Source organism: Herpailurus yagouaroundi, unplaced genomic scaffold (genome assembly GCF_014898765.1).
Source record: "Herpailurus yagouaroundi ecotype Mexico unplaced genomic scaffold, PumYag 190, whole genome shotgun sequence".
In the NCBI taxonomy this organism is placed as follows: domain Eukaryota; kingdom Metazoa; phylum Chordata; class Mammalia; order Carnivora; family Felidae; genus Herpailurus; species Herpailurus yagouaroundi.
The window spans coordinates 19944453-19968316 of record NW_024412421.1 but is presented as its reverse complement, the minus strand read 5'-3'; the positions used below and the strand labels follow the sequence as shown (position 1 = coordinate 19968316).

At 42.9% G+C, this 23864-nt stretch overlaps 1 protein-coding gene across 12 annotated transcripts in view; it reads right to left on the bottom strand.

The window, feature by feature from the left end:
• The window catches only part of PRMT7 (protein arginine methyltransferase 7), a 51746-nt gene that overhangs the window by 22720 nt on the left and 5162 nt on the right, over positions 1-23864 (bottom strand). For 3 of the 12 annotated variants that reach the window (XM_040442890.1, XM_040442897.1, XM_040442898.1), the window contains exons 1-6: positions 23687-23814; positions 19266-19417; positions 18956-19133; positions 15545-15581; positions 8633-8782; positions 2681-2789 (exon numbers count right to left, since the gene is read on the bottom strand). In XM_040442890.1, the coding sequence (XP_040298824.1) occupies positions 2681-2789; positions 8633-8782; positions 15545-15581; positions 18956-19050 (391 nt within the window). In that variant the 5' untranslated portion in view covers positions 19051-19133; positions 19266-19417; positions 23687-23814. Of the gene's footprint in view, positions 1-2303; positions 2430-2680; positions 2792-8632; positions 8783-15544; positions 15582-18955; positions 19134-19265; positions 19418-20499; positions 20522-23686; positions 23827-23864 lie in introns of those variants that run through there. The other 9 variants (XM_040442899.1, XM_040442900.1, XM_040442891.1 and 6 more) reach the window with 8 other exon arrangements.

The following is a 23864-nucleotide window of genomic DNA, read 5'->3' as shown; positions in this document are numbered from 1 at the left end:
CATGACCTGTGCCAAAGTCAGACACTTAACTGACTGAACCACCCAGATGCCCCCAAAGTTTTTAAAGGGAGACAATAAACTCTGGTACTCAGCAATGCAAAACTCCCACCATACATAGCATCCAAATAAAAATTATTAGACATGTGAAGAAGAAAAATGTAATCCAGAATCAGGATAAAAATTAGTCAGCAGAATAAACCCAGGAAAGACTGAGGCAGTGGAACCAGAAGATAAGGATGTTAAAACAGCTATCTGGTGGCTCAATTGGTTAAGGGTCCAACTCTTAATTTCAGCTCAGATCATGATGTCATAGTTCATGAGATCAAGCCCGTGTCAAGCTCTGCACTGAAAGTGTGGAGGCCTACTTGAAATTCTCTCCCCCTCTCTCTCTGCCCCTCTCCAACTGGCTCACGCATGTGCGCATGTTCTCTCTCTCTCAAAATAAACTTTAAGTAATGTCCTCTTAAAAAAAAAAACAAAAAACCCCAGCTAATATAGATATGACAACTACTTAAAAAATCACATGAAAAAATAAGAGCGATGCAAGTTATAAAACAGAATCAAAGGAAACCTTTAGATATGAAAAATACAGTATGAGAAATAAAAAGTTCACTAGATGTACTCAGCAGATTAGACACCACAAAAGAAAAAAAACAGTAAACCTCAAGACCTAAGAAACTAACATGTCCATCAGTAGGTGAGGGGATGAACAAATTAAAGTATGCACACACACAGTGCTACTCAGCAACGCTTGATCCACAGAACGTGGATGAAACCCAAAAGCATTATGCTAAAGAAAAGAAAGAGTACATGTGGGTGATTTCACTTACTCAAAATTCTAGAAAAGGGGGGAATCTAATCTACATTGAAGAAAGCACATCAGGGGCGCCTGGGTGGCTCAGTCGGTTGGGCATCCGACTTCGGCTCAGGTCATGATCTCGCAGTGAGTTCGAGCCCCACGTCAGTCTCTGTGCTGACAGCTCAGAGCCTGGAGCCTGTTTCAGATTCTGTGTCTCCCTCTCTCTCTGACCTTCCCCCATTCATGCTCTGTCTCTCTCTGTCTCAAAAATGAATAAACGTTAAAAAAAAAAGAAGAAAGCACATCAGTGGATGCCTAGGATCAGTGATATGGAGGCAAAAGACTATAAAGCGGCCATGAGGAAATCTGTGCACGGTAAAGACTTTCTACAGTCTGGAATGCAGAAGAGGTTACAAATGTGTTTACATTTGTCCAAACTCAAACTATATACTTAAGACAGATGCGCTCATTTTTAAAAAAAAATTTTTAATGTATATTTTTGAGACAGAGAGAGAGAGAGAGAGAGTGCACACGCACTGGGGAGGGGCAGAGAGAGAGGGAGAGAAAGAATCTGAAGCAGGTTCCAGGCTCTGAGCTGTCAGCACAGAGCCTGATGTGGGGCTTGAACTCCGGAACCGCGAGATCATGACCCGAGCCGAAGTTGAGCGCTTAACTGACTGAGCCACCCAAGTGCCCCAGATGCACTCATTTTATGTACATTATACCTCAATAATGTGGACTAAAAAATGAGATAATTATTTGCACACTCTTTTGTAGGCTTCAAAAATAAAGGGCACACTAATCCTTTCTTTTGTGCATGTTTCAGATTCTGCATTTAAAAAAACATTTTTTTGGGGCGCCTGGGTGGCGCAGTCGGTTAAGCATCCGACTTCAGCCAGGTCACGATCTCGCGGTCCGTGAGTTCGAGCCCCGCGTCAGGCTCTGGGCTGATGGCCGGGAGCCTGGAGCCTGTTTCCGATTCTGTGTCTCCCTCTCTCTCTGCCCCTCCCCCGTTCATGCTCTGTCTCTCTCTCTGTCCTAAAAATAAATAAACGTTGAAAAAAAAAATTTTTTTTAAAAACATTTTTTTTAAATGGGACAAAAACGTTGATCTTATATAGATGCTTCCATCTAAAATACTGCATTTTAAAAAACTGGTGATATACATAACCTCATCCCAGAAGCTTCTTTTGCAATCTTTCCACTGTCTCTCCAGGTATCAAGTGGCATGTGAAATTTTAGAAGTCTGACTCAAATGCCTAGACTATAAAAAATATTCTGAAAACCTGGAGAGACTGTGCTATATAGGCAAATCTCTCATGTTGGATGCTGAAGCAGGATGTCAGCACTAAGCAAACCTCTTTCTGCTATCTACTTAGTTTTACTTCTGTCGATAAAACTCAAATCTCTGAGAACTGAGTCACATAAGAATTTCAACTTGCTTAAAGCAAAAGGAAGTTTCATTTGTCTCACCACTGTTGAGCATTAGTTTTGGTTTACTCACTGCTGATTTGTTTTCACTAGTAGAGAAGCAAAGTACTTATCTTCAGACCAAGTGGAGAGGCCCCATTTCTCTTCAATAACCTGAATACGTTTATTCCAGATAACTAGAATAAACCTGTCTTCTCTCCTATAAGAGTGAATAAGGCTTTTAAAACAGTATGTTTTGGTTTTTTTTAAGTTTATTTATTTTGAGAGAGAGAGCACGAGAAAGCGCACTATCATGAGAGGGGCAGAGAGAGGGAGAGAGAGAATCCCAAGCAGGCTCCATGCTGTCAGAGCAGAGCCCCATGAGATCATGACCTGAGCAGAAATCAAGAGTCAGATGCTCAACCGCATGAGCCACCCAGGCACCCCTCAAACAGTATGTGTTGATCTTACCTGGTCCCATCGTCACCTCAGTGGAATGCTTGTTAATAATCTTAATCTTATCACTGAAGCCATTTTTCTCCACAATCTTTACAGCAGCATCAGCCATAGGCTTGAAAACCTAGAAATTGGCGCCAAAACCCAAGTAAAAATGAGCAATAAATTAAATAACATCCTAACATCAAAGATTAGTAATCTCTCTTTAAATGGAGAATCAAGACACAATATGTCTTGATACAGGTTCTAAGACTTGAAGTAAAAGAGGTCTCCATTACAGAGTTACCTCCTGAATATATAAAATGTACCTCTGTTACTGTTTGATACAGGCAAAATATTTCTTGGGCTGATTTGATCTAAATAAATGAGACTTCACCTTTGTAACTTAAATAGTTTATTCTCCAAATGCATGTCATAAAAATGAACACAAAGGGAAGGCCATCCACTGGGTTTAACTTGCAGGAGTTAAACCTTACATGCTACGCACACTGGGGACACAGGGCTTCCCAGGAAGGTTGCACTACCTAGTAAGGACGGCAGGTGTCAGAGCCAGGCTAGAAGAAGGCAGCAAGGGGATTTGCTTCACAAAACCACACCCTGGGGGAATGGGGCTGGACAACTGTACTCTCTAGAAGGAAGTGAGACTGTTACTGCATTAGTTGTTAAATGTAAACAGGCGTCAGCTCAAAACTGTCCCAAATCCTTGCTGCTGGCATAATACAGCCTCTATTTTATGGCATTCGAGGACCTCCATAATATGAACCACCTTAGTTCCCCCAGCCTTATTCCCCTCCTAATCCATCCCCACCCATGACTGATGCTCCTGCCACACTGATCTTATTGTGCACTAGGGAAGCCTTAGCCTTCTCTGCCCTACCCCAACCTGCCAAGGCAAACCCAACTTTCCAGGAAGCACGAAGCCCCCGCTTCTCCAAAGCCTTCCTAAACCCTTTACTTATCCCTAAACACAAACCCCTCCAACTCTTACTTTCTAGCTTGCCCAATTTAGATTGCACGGCTCCAACCACGATAGTGCATAAAACATACAGATGCACATGTGGCCACACCTACAGAGTGGAAATAGAACAAAATGATAAAGTAACTGGTCACAAGGACAAGATTTCCATTTTTCCTAAGTCCTTTTCTGCGTTTTCCATATTTTCTACCATGAACACATACTTCTTTTATTAAAATCAAAAGGAAATGCTATATTCTTCTGTAAAGGATACATATGTGCTTACCTAGGAAAAAAATCGTTCCAATCTGTTTCAAATTATTTCTAGGATCTGGCTTGGTGTTTTTAGATGTAGTCTGAGGGCCTCAAGACCTCAGTTCTCACCCATCGCTTTGCCTCCACCCCAAAGTTATCACAAGTTCGTATCATCCCCTCAGGCCTCCTGCCTCTGGACATTATCACTCATCTCTTCTGTTGACCCTTCAGGCTTGACATTCACAGTCTCCTCCTTAGCTTAAGACCTCAAAATCTCTCCCAGAACACTTCTTTCTGGAATGGCCCCTGAAGATGACTTCCCAACATCATTCTGTGTACTCCCCTGCACCTCCAGTTTGGGGAATGACTGTATCACTTCCAAGTGGTACACCTGTCTGGTCTAAGTGTAACTGAATCTCTCAGGCCATGTCACTGAAGTAAGTTAAATAGGATTGAACCTTATTCTGGCCAAAGATACCCAAAGAGAGGTTTGCTAGAGATTTCTGAGAAAGTTCTTCTTGCTCTTACAAAGAAGGAAAATAAGTGAGGAAACCAGGACCATGCTTTATTCTCAAAGCATTTACCACAGAAATCACTGTAACGAATACACCTTCCCAAAATATTCCTCACTTTTCAAACGTGTTAAAAGAGAAGTTTATAGTCACTGTCTGTAATTCCTTGTATTCCATCTACTCCTCAAACCTATTCCCCTGAAAATACCATTTAAAGGAGGTCACCTCCTAGCTGCCAACCTAACAGCTTTCTCTCAGTCCTCATCCTACTCAACTGCTACATCAGTGCTAATACAGTGACCACATGCATTTAAATAGACGTTGATTCAAACTAAGTGAAATTTAAAAATTCAGTTCTCAGGGCGTCTGGGTGGCTCAGTCGGTTAAGTGTCCGACTTCAGCTCAGATCATGATCTTGCAGTTTGTGAGCGCAAGCCCCACGTCAGGCTCTGTGCTGACAGCTCGGAGCCTGGAGCCTGTTTCAGATTCTGTGTCTCTTTCTCTCTACCCCTGCCTGACTCACACTCTGTCTCTCTCTCTCTCTCTCTCTCTCTGTCTCTCTCTCTCTCTCAAAAAAAAAAAAAAAAACATTAAAAAAAAATTCAGTTCCTCATACTAGTCACACTGCAAGTGCTCAGCAGCCGTATGTGGCTACGGACCACTATGTTGGCCAGCACAGCTATAGAATATTCAGCATCACAGAAAGTTCTATATGACAATGCTGGGCTAGAACATCCACACTTGCTGACCACTTCCTTTTTCCCATGAATGCCCTGCAACCTTGGCTTCCACCTCTGCCCTCTAGGGTCTCTTTGCATCTGTCTGAACTTGCCTTTACTGGCCACCCTTCTTCCCTCACAGGCATGTCCCCAGCTCTGCCCTTCTCATTTTACTCTCTCCTTGAACAATCTCCTACAATGCCAGCTTCACCTGCCACATCTGCAAATGAGTTTGGAAATCCGCCTGTACATGCCACTCTCTAAAGGTTCAGACGTCCATCTCCAGAGACTAGCAGGTTCTCACTCATTGTTCTAGACCTGTCTTTCCAGTTGTGGAGCTCAGGCAGAGTTGAAAACCACAGGGCAGTCCAGCTAGAACTGAGTTGAGAGGTTCAAAAGGTGGTCACTAAAGTAAAAGCTGGGAGGCCACCATAAGATGTCAAGAGCCAAAAAGAAAAGATCTGAGAATCACAGACCAGAGCACCAAGACAGAAATTAGAAATCCAGGTAACTGAGATGGAAATATATAGAAAAACCCAACAGCACAGTCCTACCAATTCTGCCAGAAAACATGTTCTTACCGTAAATATATATATAACATACATATATGTATGTATGTGTGTACTTTTTTTTTAAGTTTATTTACTCATTTTGAGAGAGAGCGCGAGCAGGGGAGGGGCACAGAGAGAGGGAGGGAAGGCGAAATCTCAAATAGGCTCTGCACTAAGAGTGAGGAGCCTGAAGTGGGGCTCAAATCACAAACTGTAAGATCATGACCTAAGCTGAAATCAAGAGTCAGACGCACAACCGACTGAGCCACCCAGGTGCCCCCTCACCCTGTATTTTCAATTAGCAGTCCACGTATAAAGTGACTCCTGCCCTGGGACCTGTCTCTCTCATACTTACCACATCCAACATGAAATGCATTATCTTTCCTACAAAGTAAGTATCTTCTTGAGTTCCTCTCACCAGTCAACAGCATCACTGTTCCCCCAGACAACCATGCTAGAAATCTCACACTCACACATCCTCTCCCATCCAAGATACCACTGTAGGGCTAGCACCTTAATTAGCAACCAAAAGACCAAGTCTCCAGGTCTAGCTCTCCTATTTATTAATTGTGAGATTAAGTCTTTAATCTCTCTGGGTCTTAGTTTCTTCATTTGTAAAGTAAGGATAATAAAATTTACTTGAGACTAAGGTAACTATCCTAAAATATAAATTTTTTTGTATCTGTTTAAAAATCATGATGATGGAGGCACCTGGGTGGCTCAGTTGGTTAAGCATCCGACTCTTGATTTTGGCTCAGGTCATGATCTCACAGTTTATAAGACTGAACCCTGCATCAGGCACCATGCTGGATGTGGAACCTGCTTGGGGTTCTCTCTCTCCCCCTCCCTCTCTCCTGCTCATATTCTCTTTGTCTCTCTTCTCTCAAAAAAAAATCTTGATGATGCCCCAGAAGGCCAAGAAATGACTCTTGATCTTTTTATGAAGTCCTGAGACAAGGGCACAGAGTCATACACTCATACACTCATACACACACACACACACATCCCTACCTCTCTCAGGACTTAATGGAGACCTGAAGCCCATTTTTCTTTTTTTTTTTTTAAAGATTTTCTTTTTAATGTTTATTCATATTTGAGAGAGAGAAAGAGCACAAGTGGGGGAGGGACAGAAAGAGAGGGAGACAGAATCCAAAGCAGGTTCTAGGCTCTGAGCTGTCAGCACAGAGCCTGATGTGGGGCTCGAGTGCTGAGATCATGACCTGAGCTGAAGTCGGGCGCTTAAATGACCAAGCCATCCAAGGGCCCCTGAAACCTATTCTTTTTTTTTTGTTTAATGTTTATTTATTTTTGAGAGAGAAAGAGACAGAGCATGAATGGGGAGGGTCAGAGAAAGGGAGACACAGAATCTGAAGCAGGCTCCAAGCTGTCAGCACAGAGCCCGACGTGGGGCTTGAACTCACAGACTGCGAGATCATGACCTGAGCCGAAGTCGGACGCTTAACCGACTGAGCCACCCAGGCGCCCCTGAAGCCCATTATTCTTATTTCAGGCTAAGAACAACTAACTCAGGATACTGAAGTTAGAAGTCTTTATTGTAGCACTCAGGTCCTCCATAGTGTGGCTACAATCTACCTTTCTGGATTTCTACCCTGACCCTGTTTGCCATGACTCTGGACAATACAATACGGGATTCCCTCAGCCTAAAATGCCCACCTTTCTAGACCATGAACATGAGGGCCACACTATAGGGAAAGAGGGGTGGGGAGCTAGAAGGAGTCTGAGTAGAATACTCCAGAGTGCTGCCTCCAGACTTTATGTGAGAAAGCAAAAATCTTCTATCTTGTTTAAGCCATTGTTATTTTGAGACTTTGTTATTCACAACTCAATCACCATACAAACCAAATCTTGTAGGAAAAAGTGTTTAAATAGATGCTACCTTTTCCCAAAAGTTGTGAAGAACATATGCCAAAATTTCAACAATGGTTAACATTGTGTTAACATGCTATTTTTGTTTTACATTTACCATATTTTCTATGGTAGAATGCATTATTTACTTTATCAGCAAAACAATGTATGTTTAATGTTACAATAAAGAAATGAAATGACAGACTGCCCAACTACTGACAAACATAGTAAGATAGCAGGCTCAATGGAGACATTTAAACTAGTAGGTCTCAGGCGCCTGGGTGGCTCAGTCGGTTAAGTATCCAACTTCAGCTCGGGTCATGATCTCACAGTCCGTGGGTTCGAGCCCTGCGTTGGACCCTGTCCTGACAGCTCGGAGCCTGGAGCCTGCTTCGGATTCTATGTCTCCCTCTCTCTCTGCCGTTCTCCCGCTCATTCTCTGCCTCTCTCACTCTCAAAAATGAATAAATGTTAAAAAAAAAAAAAAAAAATTAGGGGCGCCTGGGTGGCTCAGTCAGTTGGGCATCCGGCTTCAGCTCAGGTCATGATCTCATGGTTTGTGAGTTCGAGCCACGTGTCCGGCTCTGTGCCGACAGCTCAAAACCTGGAGCCTGCTTCGGATTCTGTGTCTCCCTCTCTCTCTGCTCCTCCCCCACTCATGCTCTCTCTCTCTCCATCAAAAATAAAAACATTAAAAAATATTTTTTTTAATAAAAAAAAAATTTAAACTAGCAGGTCTCAACCTTGGTGCACAGTTAAAACTCCCAATGCCCAGGCCACATCTCAGAATAATTAAATTAAAACTGGAGTCAGGATAGCGGGGTGGTGAGGCAGGGGAGGCAGTTACCGCATCAGTATTTTCTGAAGCTATTTAAGTACTTAAGTGATTCTGACATGAGGCCAAGACTGAGGACTGCTGTTTTCAGAGGAGAAAAGGAGACCCTGGGGTAAGGAAAGGTGTCTGATTCATCTCCATATCCTTAGAACCTGGCTCTATGCCTGAAACAGAGTGAGCACTCCATGAACATTTGTAAACAAACGGATAGGCAAGGTACATGACAGACTTCCCACACAACACACAGGACACATATCTGAACAGTGTGGCTCACCTCAATGGCATAGCAGAAGTCAGCCCCTGCTGTGACCGCCATCATTGACAAGAGTCCCGTGCCAGTGCCAATGTCAAGAACCAAAGCCTTCTGTCCTCTGTCCTTCACCCTGCTCACAGCAGCCCGGATACCCTGATAATATTTTATATTCTAAGAGAAAAGGAGAAACAGCTATCACTTCATACCAGTTACTATAAACAAATGCAAGGATTCTTTGTGAAGTTTGGGAGTCATGGATGGCAGCAGCAGTGTAAGTCATGGTTCCATGGCTTTTTGGCCTGTCAAGGAACGGCACTGGCTAGTTGAGTAAAGCAGGCCTTGAGAGACTCCCAGAGCACTGGGTCAGCCTCTTGCCTTTTATTTGATGACTGTCCCTCCCTCCACACCCACTCTTTTGTACTCTGCTTAGAGGGGTTGGGGCTCTGCCAACAACCTTCTCCTTTTCCAGCTATTAGGTATGGACAATAGGGGAACTACAGGGTGACCGGCAGGTAGTAAGAGGCAGAAAACTTGTTCCTTCCCAAATGGTTGCTGCTCTCATCAGGGTCCTCCCAGAAGTGGCAGCCAGCTCCAGATGCCAGCTCCTCCCCAGCTCCTCTCTATACTCTCATCACCAGCCTCCTTGGGCACCTCAGAGACAGGTGCAGCACTCATACAGCTGTCCTTCTCGGAGAGCTGAGCACCAGTTCCACAGGACCTCTCCTCCATGCTTCCAGACTCATGAAGCTCACTCTTCTGTATCATCAGCCCTAGGCAAGTTAGCTGCCTCCTGCAATTACTACCACTAGGTAACCTTGGTGCTCCCATTTGCTTCCAGGCCTCCGACATCTGTGTTACCAATTCCCCCTGTGAAATTCCCTCTGTTGAAATAGTAACATGGCTTTGGATTTCCTTACTGGACTCTGATTCACAGGGGTTCCTTGTCTCAAAAAATAATCCCCTCCTCAGGAAATCATTTCTTTGTTTTTAGTTCAGGTCTTTAGCAGCTGACACAGATACATTTCCAATCTGTAACAGTTTGGCTCCATAGGTACCCTGACCCTTCTGATGAAAACAATAATGATAGGGAAAACACATGCAAATCTTTTAAAATGCACTAATGAGCTGGCAAGTTAGAAAGAAACATTAAGAGGCCAAACTCCTGGGAGCGCCTGGGTGGCTCAGTTGGTTAAGAGTCCAACTTCAGTTCAGGTCATTATCTCACGGTTGGTGGGTTCGAGCCCCACGTCAGGCTCTGTGCTGACAGCTCAGAGCCTGGAGCCTGCTTCATATTCTGTGTTTCCCTCTCTCTTTGCCCCTCCCCCACTCATGCTCTGTTACTGTCTCAAAAATAAATAAACAAACATAAAAAAATTTAAAAAAAAGAAAGAGGCCAAACTCCTGGAAGTAGATTCCCCTCAACTGAGCCTTAAGGTGACTGCCTGACAGGGTGACACCTTGATCACAGCCTGCAAGGGACCCAGAGTCAGGGCACACAGCTAAGCTTGAGCTCAGATTCCGAACCCACAGAAATGATGAGACAATAGTAACTTTTTTCAGCCATTAAATTCTGGGATAATTTGTTATACAACAGAACATAATACAGGACTGGTATCAAAAGGGCAACATTCTCAGACCTAAGTGCAATCAAGTCAGAGATCTCAATAACAAAAATATAACTAAAGAAAAAGATTTTTGAACTTGAAAAATTCTAAACTCACAGGTAAAGAACTAAATCAAAAGAGAATTAGAAAATATCTAGAACTGAACTTTTTAAAATTACATTATCAAAACTCAGGGGATAGCAAAAAGCAATATTTGGAAAGAAATACATTACAAAAGACAAGAGATAAGGTAAGCATCTGTCTCAAAAAATTACAAAGAGGACTGCAATATAATCTCTAAATCAGCAGATGAATAAAAATAATAAAACACAAAAATTAATGAACCAGGGAACAAATATGGAGATTTTATAGAAATTTTTTATAAAAGTTATTTCAAAAATCTAATTGATGAGCCTCTGATAAGTCAAAAAACAAAAGGGAAAAAAGAAGTAAGCAAAAACTGGGAATAAGGGGTGGGGGAAAGAGCACGGTACCACTATATATGCTGCCAATATTAGAAAGATTAAAGATTATAAACAACTTTTAGCAAATACATTTTGAGCTACACCTGGGTGGCTCAGTTAGGCATCTCTTGATTTCAGCTCATGATCTCACATTTCGTGAGATCGTGGCCATATTGAGCTCTGCACTATCAGCTCAGAGCCTGCTTGGGATTCTCTCTCTGCCACTCCCCCTAGTGCAGGCACGTGCTCTCTCCCTCTCTCTCAAAATAAACAAACATTAAAAAAAACTTAAGATTACAGAACTTCAAATCAATAAATAAAAATCAACTGAAATTTTATATATCAGCAGCAGCCTTTAAAACCTTGGCAAAGGAGGGGCACCTGGGTGGCTCAGTTGGTTGAGCATCCAACTTCGGATCAGGTCATGATCTCACAGCTTGTGAGTTTGGGCGCCGCATCGGGCTCTGTGCTGACAGCTCAGAGCCTGGAGCCTGCTTTGGAATCTGTGTCTCCCCTCTCTCTGCCTCTTCCCCTCTTGCATGCACTCTCTCTCTCTCGCTCTCTCTCTCTCAAAAATAAATAAATGTTAAAAAAAATTAACGGGGCGCCTGGATGGCTCAGTCGGTTAAGCACCTGACTTTGGCTCAGGTCATGATTTCGTGGTCCGTGATTTTGAGCCCTGCATCAGGCTCTGTGCTGACAGCTCAGAGCCTGGAGCCTGCTTCAGATCCTCTGTCCCCCTCGCTCTCTGCCCCTCCCCCACTCATGCTCTGTCTCACTCTGTCTCTCAAAAATAAATAAATGTTAAAAAAAAAAAATTTAAGAAAAAATTAAGAAAAAACCTTGGCAAAGGGGCAGCACCTGGATCAAGTGTGGGACTCTTGACCTTAGCTCAGGTCATGATCTCACAGTTCAACAGTTCGAGCCCCACATCAGGTTGTGCACTGATGGCGCAGAGCCTGCTTTGGGGTTCTGTCTCTCCTCTCTGCCCCTCCTTGCCCGTGCTTTCTCTCTCTCAAAATAAATAAATAAACTTAAAAAAAAAAAAAAAAAACCTTGGCAAAGGGAAGGATTTCTTAAACAAGAGACAAAAAGTACCAGCCAACAAAGATTAAAAAATAAATCCTGACATTAAATTTAAGAACTTGCATTTATCAGATGAAAAAACAACCCATAAAGTAAGACACCTACAATACATGTAACTGACAAATGGTCAGTACCCAAAATACATAAAGAACTCTTATAAATAACTAAGTACTAAAAGAAGAAACATGAAGGGCACCTGGGTGGCTCAGTTAAGCATCCGACTTCAAGTCAGGTCATGATCTCGCAGTTCGTGCGTTCAAGCCCCATGTCCACTCAGTGCTAACAGCTCAAAGCCTAGAGCCTGCTGTGGATTCTGTGTCTCCCTAACTCTCTGCCCTCCCGTGCTTATGCTCTCTCTCAAAAAAAAGAAAAAAAAAAGAGGAAACACGAAAAGCCAATGAACAAAAAGAGTTCATACTCAGTAGTAACCAGAGGAATGCGAATTAAAACTGACAATGACAGGCTGAATCATACCTATCAGACAGTCAAGAATGTAAATTGGTTAATACCAAATAATGGCAAGGACATGAAACAAGAAGAACTATCATACACAAGTATGAGAATGTAAAATGGCATGATCCTTTGGGAGACAATCTGACATTACCTCATAAAGTTGAACAAACTCAACGGGCAGCAACTCCATTCTTAGATATACCAACCTAGAGAAAAGTGTCCCAGAGTACAGGTCCTAGAATATTCTAGGAGCACTATGTACAATGGCAACAAGTTAGAAATAACCCCAAGGTCTACCAACAGAATAACAGGTAAGCGAGGATATATTTATACAATGGAATCTATACATCATGAAAATGCATGAACTACAGCCTCATGAAAAATGGATGAATCTCAAAAATAATGGTGAGCAAAGAAGAAAGTCATAAAGATTAAACAGTATGACTCCATTATGTAAAGTTCACAAACAGGCAAAACTAGGAATTTACTTTTTTAATACAACAGATGGTAAAACTATAAAGAAAAGTAAGGGAGTGACTGATATAAAATTCAAGACAGTGGAAACTTCTAGGGGGAGAAAAAGGAATGCAATCTAGGAGTACACAGGGGAATTGTAAGTAACTGTAATGTTCTATTTCCAAGGTGAGTGGTAAGTCTATGAACATTTACTATTCTTTTTTAAACTATACACACACATTTTATACTCTTCTCTATGTCTGTCACAAAAAAGTTTTTTATAGAGTAAGAATGGTAATAAATCTTAAAATAGCAGCACTGAACTCTAAAAGAAAATGAATAGTGGGGCGCCTGGGTGGCTCAGTCGGTTGAGTGTCTGACTTCAGCTCAGGTCACTATCTTGCAGTTCATGGGCTCGAGTCCTGCGTCGGGCTCTGTGCTGACAGCTCAGAACCTGGAGCCTGCTTTGGATTCTGTGTCTCCTTCTCTCTCTGTTCCTCCCCTGCTCACGCTGTCTCTCTATCTCTCAAAAATAAATAAAGATTTAAATAAATAAATAATGAATAGGGGGTGCCTGGCTGGCTCAGTTGGTGGAACATGTGACTCTTGATCTTGGGGTTGTGGGTTCAAGCCCCAGGTTGGGTATACAAATTACTTAAAATCTTTAGGGACACCTGGGTGACTCAGTTGGTTAAGCGTCCGACTTCAGCTCAGGTCATGATCTTGCAGTTTTTGAGTTTGAGCCCCACATCAGGCTCTCTGGTGTCAGCACAGAGCCCACTTCAGATCCTCTGTCCCCTCTGCCTCCCATGCTCACACTCGCTCTCTCAAAAATAAACATTAAAATAATAAATAAAAGAAAATGGATAATGTCAAAATTCTGACAAAAAGTGATTTCCCAATCAGAATCCAATTCAGCCTAAGTCTTAACTGTAAGGACAGAATAAAGAAGTTTTCAGATTAGCAAAGTTTTTAAACTCTCACCTCCCATGCACCCTCTCATAGGACACTAAGGAAGAATGTGCTTCACCAAAAAGAGAGGGTGAACCACAGAGGAACACAGGGGAACCAGGAAACATGGGACTCAATATAAAAAGAGAAGAAAAGGGGGATGCCTGGCTGGCTCAGTTGGTGAAGCACCTGACTTCGGCTCAGGTCACAGTCTCACAGTTCATGGGTTTGAGCCCCGTGTCAGGCTCTGTGCTGACAGCTCAGAGCCTGGAGCTTGCTTCGGATTCTGTGTTACCCTCTCTCTCTGTGCCTCCCCAGCTCACTCTGTCTCTCTCAAAAATATTTTTTAAAAGGGGGGGGGGTTGGGGCGCCTGGGTGGCGCAGTCGGTTGAGCATCCGACTTCAGCCAGGTCACGATCTCACGGTCCGTGAGTTCGAGCCCCGCATCAGGCTCTGGGCTGATGGCTCAGAGCCTGGAGCCTGTTTCTGGTTCTGTGTCTCCCTCTCTCTCTGCCCCTCCCCCATTCATGCTCTGTCTCTCTCTGTCCCAAAAAATAAATAAACGTTGAAAAAAAAAAATTAAAAAAAAAATAAAAGGGGGGGGTTAATTAATGAAGAGGTAGGAACATTCCTCAAACGAGTTTGGATTTTAACTTGACAACAGCGAGAGGACACCGAGGATGGTGCTAAACAGGGTTGTGAGGGTTTTAAGCAGAAGAATAACATAGATTGGCATTTCAGAAAGACCCCTTGGGCTGCTATGTAAAGAAAGGAAGAGAGGTCAACACTAGTAAATGAGGCCTGAGCAGGCAGTAGGGTTGAAAGATTCACACAATTTGATGACAGACTATGTGCTCAGATGAGGAAAAGGGTGCCATTTTTCTGCCTGGCTGACTGAATGAATGGCAATGCCATTTGTTCAAATCCCCTGGAATTTGAGCCAAAAAGGATCATCTTTGCAGATGATACTAAAATCAGAGAGGCTCACAAGCTCAAGAAACCAGTAAGAAGCCAAGACCACTAAGCTAGAGAGAATTAGATCCAGAAGCAATGTCTGTCCACATCCTATAATTCCCCAATAGCTCGGCAAAGGCACTCAGCTATTTGATAAAAAACAGGGAAGCACCTAGCCCCTTTTGGTGTATTCTACACACTAATGATGCTCAAGGAGACTGTTATGTCATGATGTTGCCAAGAAGTATGCATACTGAGCAGTTAACCAGGGCTGGATGAAGTAGACACCAACAACAAAGCCTCATGACCAACCTGACCATGTGCCCTGATCTTTCTCTTACCCTACACTGCTTAGCTCTTAAGCTTGGCCCTGAATCCTTTGCCTTCAAGCCTCTGCATTTCTGAGCCATCCAGATGAGAATGACCAGTCAAGCACTCTGGTAGACCAGGAAAGCTTGCATTGCTAACCATCGTAACACCAGAACTGTAACATAATTCAAACAGGAAAAGAAAACTCAGATGAAACAAAAGAAACAAACAAACAAACAAAAAGCTGAATGAAATGTCACGGTGCAACAGAAGTCAAATATGCTTTTACAAAACAGTCTGCAGTGGCCTCTAGAGATATGATTTTAAAATTACAAACGTACTACACGAGGTAAAACTGTGTAATTAGAGAATCTGTATCTAGAGGAGATTATGGAGATCAGCTAGTATATCCCACTCCTTTTAAATCCTAATAAACAAGATCTGCAGAGGTCCCATGTTTTCTCCAAGGCCACACTCAAGTGAACAGCAGAGCTGGAAGTAGGACAAGGCCTCCCAACTGATTTCCTGACCACTCGTTACACCATACTGCCTCTGTACATTATTCTAACATCATGTCTCTGGAGGAAATTTTTGATCTTGTAACTAACTAAAGGTTTCAACACCACAGCAAAATAATGGTTTCCTTTTACACTTACTCTGTCTTTGTCATGTAACATATCAGCATAGGAGGATCTAAAAAGAAACAAAAGGTCAGAAACCTCTATTAATGATATCCATTAACATATGAGAGCATTCACATATATAAATGCATTCCTAAGTCAAATGGAAAAACATCCAGGCCCATTTTATTTTTTATTTATTACTGAACTATAATTGACATGCAATGTTACGTTAGTTTCAGGAGTACAACATATTGATTCACAATTCTATACTCAATGTTCAATATGTTAAGTGGAGTCACCATACAACATTGTAACAATGTTCCCTCTGCTGTACTTTTCATCTCTAACCCAGGCCCATTTTAAACTATTTTAGTAGAGTTATAAGCTAAAATTCTCTAGTATTGCAGGAAAAAAAAATCTTAAAGATGTTTACTTTCAGCAAAGAACCTCACAGCTAAAAATGGTCTGGGAGTTAGCCCTGTCACAGCCACCAGCATGCTGATCATGTTATATGTCACACATTTTTTTTTCTCTCCAGAACTCAGACTCAATTTGTCTAATACTTTACATAATCTTGCATACATTTGCACATTACGATAATCACAGATTCAACACTGCAGAGACGAATCAGGGAAAGTATGTACCTGCTGTATAAGTGAGGGGTATCATGCCCTGCACTTTCCATTAATTCACAAACTTGAAAAATCTCTGGCAGGGTCAGGATAAGCGCCCAGAACTCAGCAGGCCCAACCCAAAGATGCTTTCTGAGAGATGCAGGTGAGAGCTAAGGTGTTTCACTAAACAGAGGACCTCCAGCTTCAGATCAACAACAGAATCACTGGAGACCTGTTTTTTGTTTTTGTTTGTTTTAAATAGACTCCATGCCCAACATGAGGCTTAAACTCATGACCCTGAAATCAAGAGTTGCACGTTCTACTGATTGAACTAGCCAGGGATCCTTGGAGAGCTTATTTTAAGTGCACATTGCCAAGGCACCTGGATGGCTCAGTCAGTTGAACTGAGTCTGACTTTGGCTCAGGTCATGATCTCACTGTCTGTGAATTCAAGCCCTGAGTCGGGCTAGCTGCTCTAAGTGCAGAGCCCACTGCAGATCCTCTGTCTCCCTCTTTCTCTGCCCCTCCCTTGTTTGCACTCTCTCAAAAACCAATAAAAATTAGGGGCGCCTAGGTGGCTCAGTCAGTTAAGCAGCTGACTTCAGCTCAGGTCATCATCTTGCAGTCTGTGGGTTCGAGCCCCACATCCGGCTCTGTGTTGACAGTTCAGAACCTGGAGCCTGCTTCAGATTCTCTGTCTTCCTGTCTCTCTGCTCCTCCCCCAGTCGTGCTTTCTCTTCCTCTCTCTCTCTCTCTCTCTCTCAAAATTAAACATTATAAAAAATTTTTTTAATAAATACTGAAAAAAAATTTTTTAATGCAGATTCTCACGATACATGCAAACAGATCCTGATCCAGAAAATTGGGCTGGCTGGAGTCTGGAAATACGCACTTGAACTGGTACCCCACACAACTGTGACACAGGCAGCTCATATTCTAAACGCCGAGGAGCACTATACCAGAAGAATAGCATTCTTTTCGTTTTAATGGCACACCATGGCTTTTACATGTGAACCCACCTAGGAATGCTTAGTTGAAATCTGGTTCTGTCTTTCCCTACCTTCCAAGAGGCATTTCTGGTCTCCATCTTCATAGCCTCATCATCCACTCTCCCCACCACTCCACAGACATCATTCTGCCTAAGCACTATCAACCCACTCCATCACTAACAGCCAGGATTTCTGTCTCTGTTGGACACTCCCTCTTCCTGAAACACTTTCTTCTTTTCCACTTGCTGGACATTCCCTCCTGGTTCTCCTGCCTCCTCTATTCCAAGATTCTTTCTTCAGCCCTCTACCTTTCTCATCACACACCCTCCCTCAGAGCCTGCCATCTTTTCCATCTTGAATTCTAATAACTGCAAACTGGCTCCAGACCCATGTTTATCGGCCCACTGCATCTCTACCTGGATGACGAAACCCAGATACCTAATCTCCATCACCTTCTCTCCAGCAACACCCATTCCTCCTGTGGTCATCCCTCTCACAGAACACAGCTCCATCCACTTAGTCACTCTAATCAGAAATCTTGGGTGCTTCTGGAATTTCTCTCTCCTTCCACCACTGAACCAATGAGTTATTAAAACTCAAGCTCCTTCAAAGCTATCTCCCCACCTCCACTGCCTCACCTGTAGGGTTGCAATATCCACCCAAATGGCTTCCACTCCCTCCAACCCACTTTCCACACCGTTCTCAGTAAATGTCCCAAAATGCAGCTTAATCTTTTTTCTCCCCAGTTTAACATCTCAATCACTTACAAAATGATGTTCAAAATCGTTTGAAAGAAGGTAGTATCTTTGAGCCCTTATTCTATACCACACGTTGTATTTGTCACCCATCAAAGAGCCCTAAAATAAGGCTTTATATGTGAGGAAATGTACATTATTACATGTATGGAAACTTATATTATCATACTGAGGCTCAAGGAAGTTAAGGAGCTTAGCCAATGTCAGAGTTAAGACACGACAGAGCCCAGACTAACCCTCATGCTCCTCTTCCTGCATTTTGCTACCACCCTTTACAATATGATCCTGTCTACCTTTTCGGTACCCTCACCAGAGCCCTGCTTTTGTACCACATTCCAGCTACCTCAAACTGCTAGCAATCCCCCAAACTGTTACACGTGATCCCTGCTGCTCAGAAAGCAATTTCCCTCCTTTTGGATTTGGGAAATCACTCACATATCACCGCCCCCGCCCCCCCCCCCAGCCCAGCCCAGCTGGTTCTTACTGCTTCCATGAACTTTTGCACCCATGTCCAGTGGCCTTTCTTCACTGTGTCATGATTCGTTACATGTCTGTCTCTTACAAAAAACTGCATGGTCCTTGAGGATGGGAACCCCATCTTCTTCATTAGCTCCACCACAGGGCTAGTATGTTGTACGCACTTAATGACTGCTAAAGAATAGTAACGCACTCAACAGTTTTAAATATCCATTCCCAAGTCAGGGATGAATGCATTTTTCACATTTTCCATTCAAAAGAATTTAGCTATATGATAAATGTGTCTCCATTTCAGTGACACAATGAATGAATTTCATAAACTCTTCAATTATCACTAGTACTACTGAGGTGGGTCCTCTCTGCTCCACTAGACAGATCCTCTGAGATCCTGATAAAGCTGTTACATATCTGACTCTCTACACAGAAATGACTTTGCCTAATTCCCACACAAACCTATCTGGCTGAGCAGACCTGCTCATGACCAACATCTGCCCTGATCAGAAGCACTGGGTAAAGCTTATTCCACATTCGGACAGGAATCTAGGGCTCCTACTTTGAGAGCCAGTGTCCCCACCCAGCTGCAACCAATAGTGAACATGCCCTTGTTACCTTGCAATCTCCTGGTGGTAATCATAGTGCTCATCCTCTTCCAGCCACTCCACAGAGCCAGTGGTTGGATTGGCCCGCCCGCAGAAGACCTTCATGGCGCCAATCAGCTTCTCAGTTTCACCACAGAAAAGCAGCCTTGCCAGCTCACTTCTTGTGGACAGGTCTAATCATCAGAAATCTATTCACATCATAATGCCCAAAATGTAGAAGGAAATAATTTTAAAGACAAAAAAAAAAGGAAAAAAATCATAAAATGAACAAAAGCATCAAAGCCAATGAAATTATTTGTTAATCGGTATTTTAGGGGCACCTGGGTGGCTCGGTTGGTTAAGTGTTCGACTTCAGCACAGGTCACGTTCTCCCGGTTTGTGGATGGGTCCAAGGCCTAAGCTGGGTTCTGCACTGACAGCATGGAGCCTGCTTGGAATTCTCTCTCTCTCCTTCTCTCTCGAAATAAATAAACTTAAAAAAAAAATTAGTATTTTAATCTTTCCCACAAGTTATTTGGTTTTACATTCAGCATGTAACATCAAAAAACTGTAATTAACATAAATTCATAAAGCTATCTGGAAACTTTGGCAGTCCCCAATGATTTCAGGTTAAATGAGCCTCACAGGTGCAACTCGACACAGCCTCAAGGTAAAGGCAGATGAGAAGAGAAATAAAGCAAAGGAAACAGGTGGTTAACCAGAAAGAAGAAACAAAGAGGCTGGGGTAGTGGGAAAAGAGTGCCACCAATACTGCCTCAGGATATTAAACAGTTTAAACACTAGTGCCTGGGTGGCTCAGTCAGTTAAGCATCTGACTCTTGGTTTTGACTCAGGTCATGATCTCACGGTTTGTGAGTTCAAGCCCCACATCAGGCTGTGCTGACAGCTCAGAGCCTACTTGGGATTTTCTTTCTCTCTCTCTCTGCCCCTCCCCTGCTTGCTTGCTCTCTCTCTCTCGCTCTCTCAAAAATAAATAAAGTTTTTAAACACTTAGTTTAAGGAAAAATACAAAGAGCAATTCAAACAAACTAGGAAAACTTTCATCTAAACAAATATATCACAGCTGTAAGTGTGGACAATCCAAAAATATCATGTTGAGCCAAAAATAAATAAATAAGCAAATCACAGAATACGTAATGATAACATTTTTATAACATTTATAATGATGCCACACAAGAATATATTTTTTAATTTTTTTAATGTTTATTTTTTTTATTTTTGAGACAGAGAGAGACAGAGCATGAATGAGGGAGGGTCAGAGAGAGAGGGAGACACAATCTGAAGCAGGCTGTGAGAACAGAGCCCGATGTAGGGCTCGAACTCAAAGACCCTGAGATCATGATCTGAGCCGAAGTTGGAGGCTCAACCGACTGAGCCACCCAGGCGCCCCAAGAACAATATATTCTTCAGGGATCACACTAAAAAGCATAGCAGGGAATAAGGATAGTGGTTACCCCTAAGAGGAAAGGGAAAAGGCTGGGATCAAGGAGGGCCATACAGGGGGCTTCAAAGTAATAGTACTGTTTCTTCTTAAACAGGATGGGGAAGTGCCACCTGGGTGGCTCAGTCGGTTAAGCATCCGACTTTGGGTCAGGTAAGTTCAAGCCTCTGCATTCTGTGCTGAAAGCAGAGAGCCCACTTTGAATCCTCTGTTCCCCTATGTCCCTCCCCAACTTGCAAAGGCTCCTTCCCTCCCTCTCTCTCAAAAATACACATTAAAAAATAAATAAAACTGGGTGGTGGGAAGAAAGATGTTCATGATACTGTCCTTCTTTATGACTTACAATTTTTAATAATGATTACCTGTTACCTACTCAATATTTGATTTTAAAAGTAATTTTTAAAAATTCTTCATCGAGAGATGTCTGGCTGGCTCAGTTGGAAGAGTGTGCAACTCTTGATCTTGGGGTTGTGAGCTCAAGCTCCACATTGGGTGCAGATTAAATAAATAAAATTTAAAAAAATTCTTCATCTTAAAAAATCCTTCAAATTCTCCAGATTCATCTTGTATGCCCTATTTCTGCAGAGATCTATTTCTGACAGAGAAACACCACAGCTCAAAGTCTGAAGGCACCTGTCAGCAGGTATGGGCTCTACCAGCACCCTCCGACCTACCTTCGGAAAACCTCAAGTGTTCTATACTCCCCTTCATTTCTTGTTAAATACTGATCTATCTTCAGGAAACCTTAGAAAAAATGCCTACTCCATAGGTCCCTAAACATCCCTGAGGCATTTTACTGACCAGAGTTATTGCCTTTCTCTCAAAGTTATTTAGACTAAACACTTAATTCTCATAAAAGATGGGGAAAAATCTTTTCTTAAAAGACTCAGGCAGTCAGTGGTCTGGTTCAAAGTAGTCAATTTGTCCTTCAGTGAAACTCTACTTCTAAAATCTCAGTATTACTCATCCTCTCTTCTAGTGGCTCCCAAACTTTCTGGCAACACCAGAAAGAAATATACTTTACATAAAGACACAACACACATGCGTACATACAAACTTTCACTAGTGTTTAGCCTTCCTATGGGCAAAGCCCTTTGATACATTCTACTGTATTTTTTTTTCTTTTTTTTTTTAAGTTTACTTATTTGAGAGAGACAGAGAACACATGTGTGGGGAAGGGGCAGAGACAGAGGATCCAAAGCAGGCTCTGCACTGTCAGTGCAGAGCCCGATGCAGGGCTCAAACTCATGACCTGAGCTGAAATCAACAGTCAGGTGCTCAACCTACTGAGCCACCCAGGCGCCCTGATTTTTCTTTTTAAATTAATCATGATCCACTAAACTGATTTCACAACTTTTTCAATGTTTATTTTACTTTTTACTTTGAGAAGCATTTTTCAATGTTTATTTATTTTTGAGAGGCAGAGAGAGAGGGAGGCAGAGGATCTAAAGCAAGCTCTGCACTGTCAGCACACAGCCTGATGCAGGGCTTGAATGCACGAACCGTGAGATCATGACTTAGCTAAGCCTAACCAAATGAGCCACCTAGGTGCCCGATTTCACAATTTAACTGAGTTGCAACCCACAGGTTAAAAAGTTTTGCCACAATCAGCTGTGAACCTCTCCTATGTTAATTTTTTTAAAGAGTATCTCCAACTATCAGAATCTGTAATGTGCTTTAAAGAAGTGTGTCCAAAAAATGCCACAGTAGAAAGAAATAACCATATCTGGCTGAATGTTCAGGGAAGGCTTAAAAGATGGCTAGGATTTAGATGGGCATGGGAGGGAGAGGGCACTTCACCAGATCAGAAAGACTTAGTCATGTACAGTTAATAAACCAGTTTAACTGAAGTGAAACTGAACAAGAGGTCAAACATATCAGTGAGGTACATACTGTGCAGAGTCCTAAAACCCTTATCCTGTGGGCCATGTGAGATCAATTCTGAAGTTATTTAAAGGTTAAGAGTGTAATACAGAACTCTAATCTATGGAATTTCCTTTTTGTCTGTGCTGTTGCTTAGGCTATAAATAGGACTATAGTTTTTTCATAACTTAGAGAAGTTACTAGTTTCATAGAAGTTTAAATAAAGCTTGCAGATGGGAACCATATCCTGTAACCTCTTTGAGTACTACACATCTCCTATGGATAAATCCCTTTTATTATTATGACTTGTCCTCTCCCAAAAGGACCTCACACTCCAGACTCAGGAGCTATTTTGACCCCCTCCTCATTCAAAAGACCTGTGAACTCACATGATAGTTTATAAGGCTGGAATGGAAACCACCATGCCAAGCCCTAAATGGATTACCAATCAGATTTCAGAGCAGATAGCTGCTTCATTCATTCAAGTTTTAGTAAAATTTATACAATATCAGACACTGCGTTAGGGACTGGAGAACTCCCATAAGTAAAATAAAGGAGATCTTTATCCTCCAAGGGATTAGATTCTAATAAGGGAGAGACTAAATATACAATCACAAACTATGTGAGTGCAAGAAAGGAAACAGACAGGGTGCTATGAAAGAGAATTAACAAGGTTAATTGTTAGACTCTCTGAGGAAGGTGGCAATTAAGATACCACAAGGTAAGAGAGAAAAGTAGTGCTTATGTTTCTGGAAACCTTACCCCTACTTTTCCAAGAAAAAGTCCTAAGGGAAAAAAGACCTGTGTATATAACCAAGACTGACAAAAGCCTGAATGACTGAAGAACTTCCAGCAAAAGTATTGAGAATGATAGATTAAGCGTGGGCTACTGTAAATCACACTGGACCATGCCGGCTTCGGAAACGCGTTTGGATATTGTTCTCACTCGCTGGAAACCACTCAAGGTCTTAAGCACAAAAACGTCCGCGTCAGATGTACGCTTTTACAAGACCCTTCTGACTAGCGTGTGGTGAATGGACTGGTTTCCAACTACTCAGAACACAGTAACTGGGAAAAGCGAGCCCATCAACAGTTCCCCGAATCAGAGAAGCGTGGGTCAATTAAGGATGTGATGGCTGGAGCTCCATATGACTGCGGTTCGAATTTCTGTAGCTGAAGGGAGACGCCAAGTACTAAAATCCAGGTCCCCGTAAAGGTCACCCTACAGAGTCGGGGCCCAACCGTATCCCAGTTTTCTTGCCGGCCCAGGTTCTCCCCACCGCCGCCCAGTGCAGACTCTAGAAAGGTCCTCGAGAGACGCATACCCCGGTGGCCTAGAAAGCCCACATCAGGTCCGCCGGCCAGAGCCGCTGGGCTGACGGCCGGATGATGGCGGCACCGGGGACTCTTAAGTGCAACCCCACCTTCCCTACCTACCCTTGCGCCTCACCCGCAGCGGGAACCGCTCCGTTCACTTCCGCCGCTACCTCCACCACGCCGAAGCCGGCGTACGGGGGCGGGATCTCTCAGGGCCCGCTGAGAATGCTGGGAGCGAGGCCCGGAAGCGGAACTTAAAGTCTCTCCCGTCGTACCACCCCCCCCCCCCCGGGTTCCC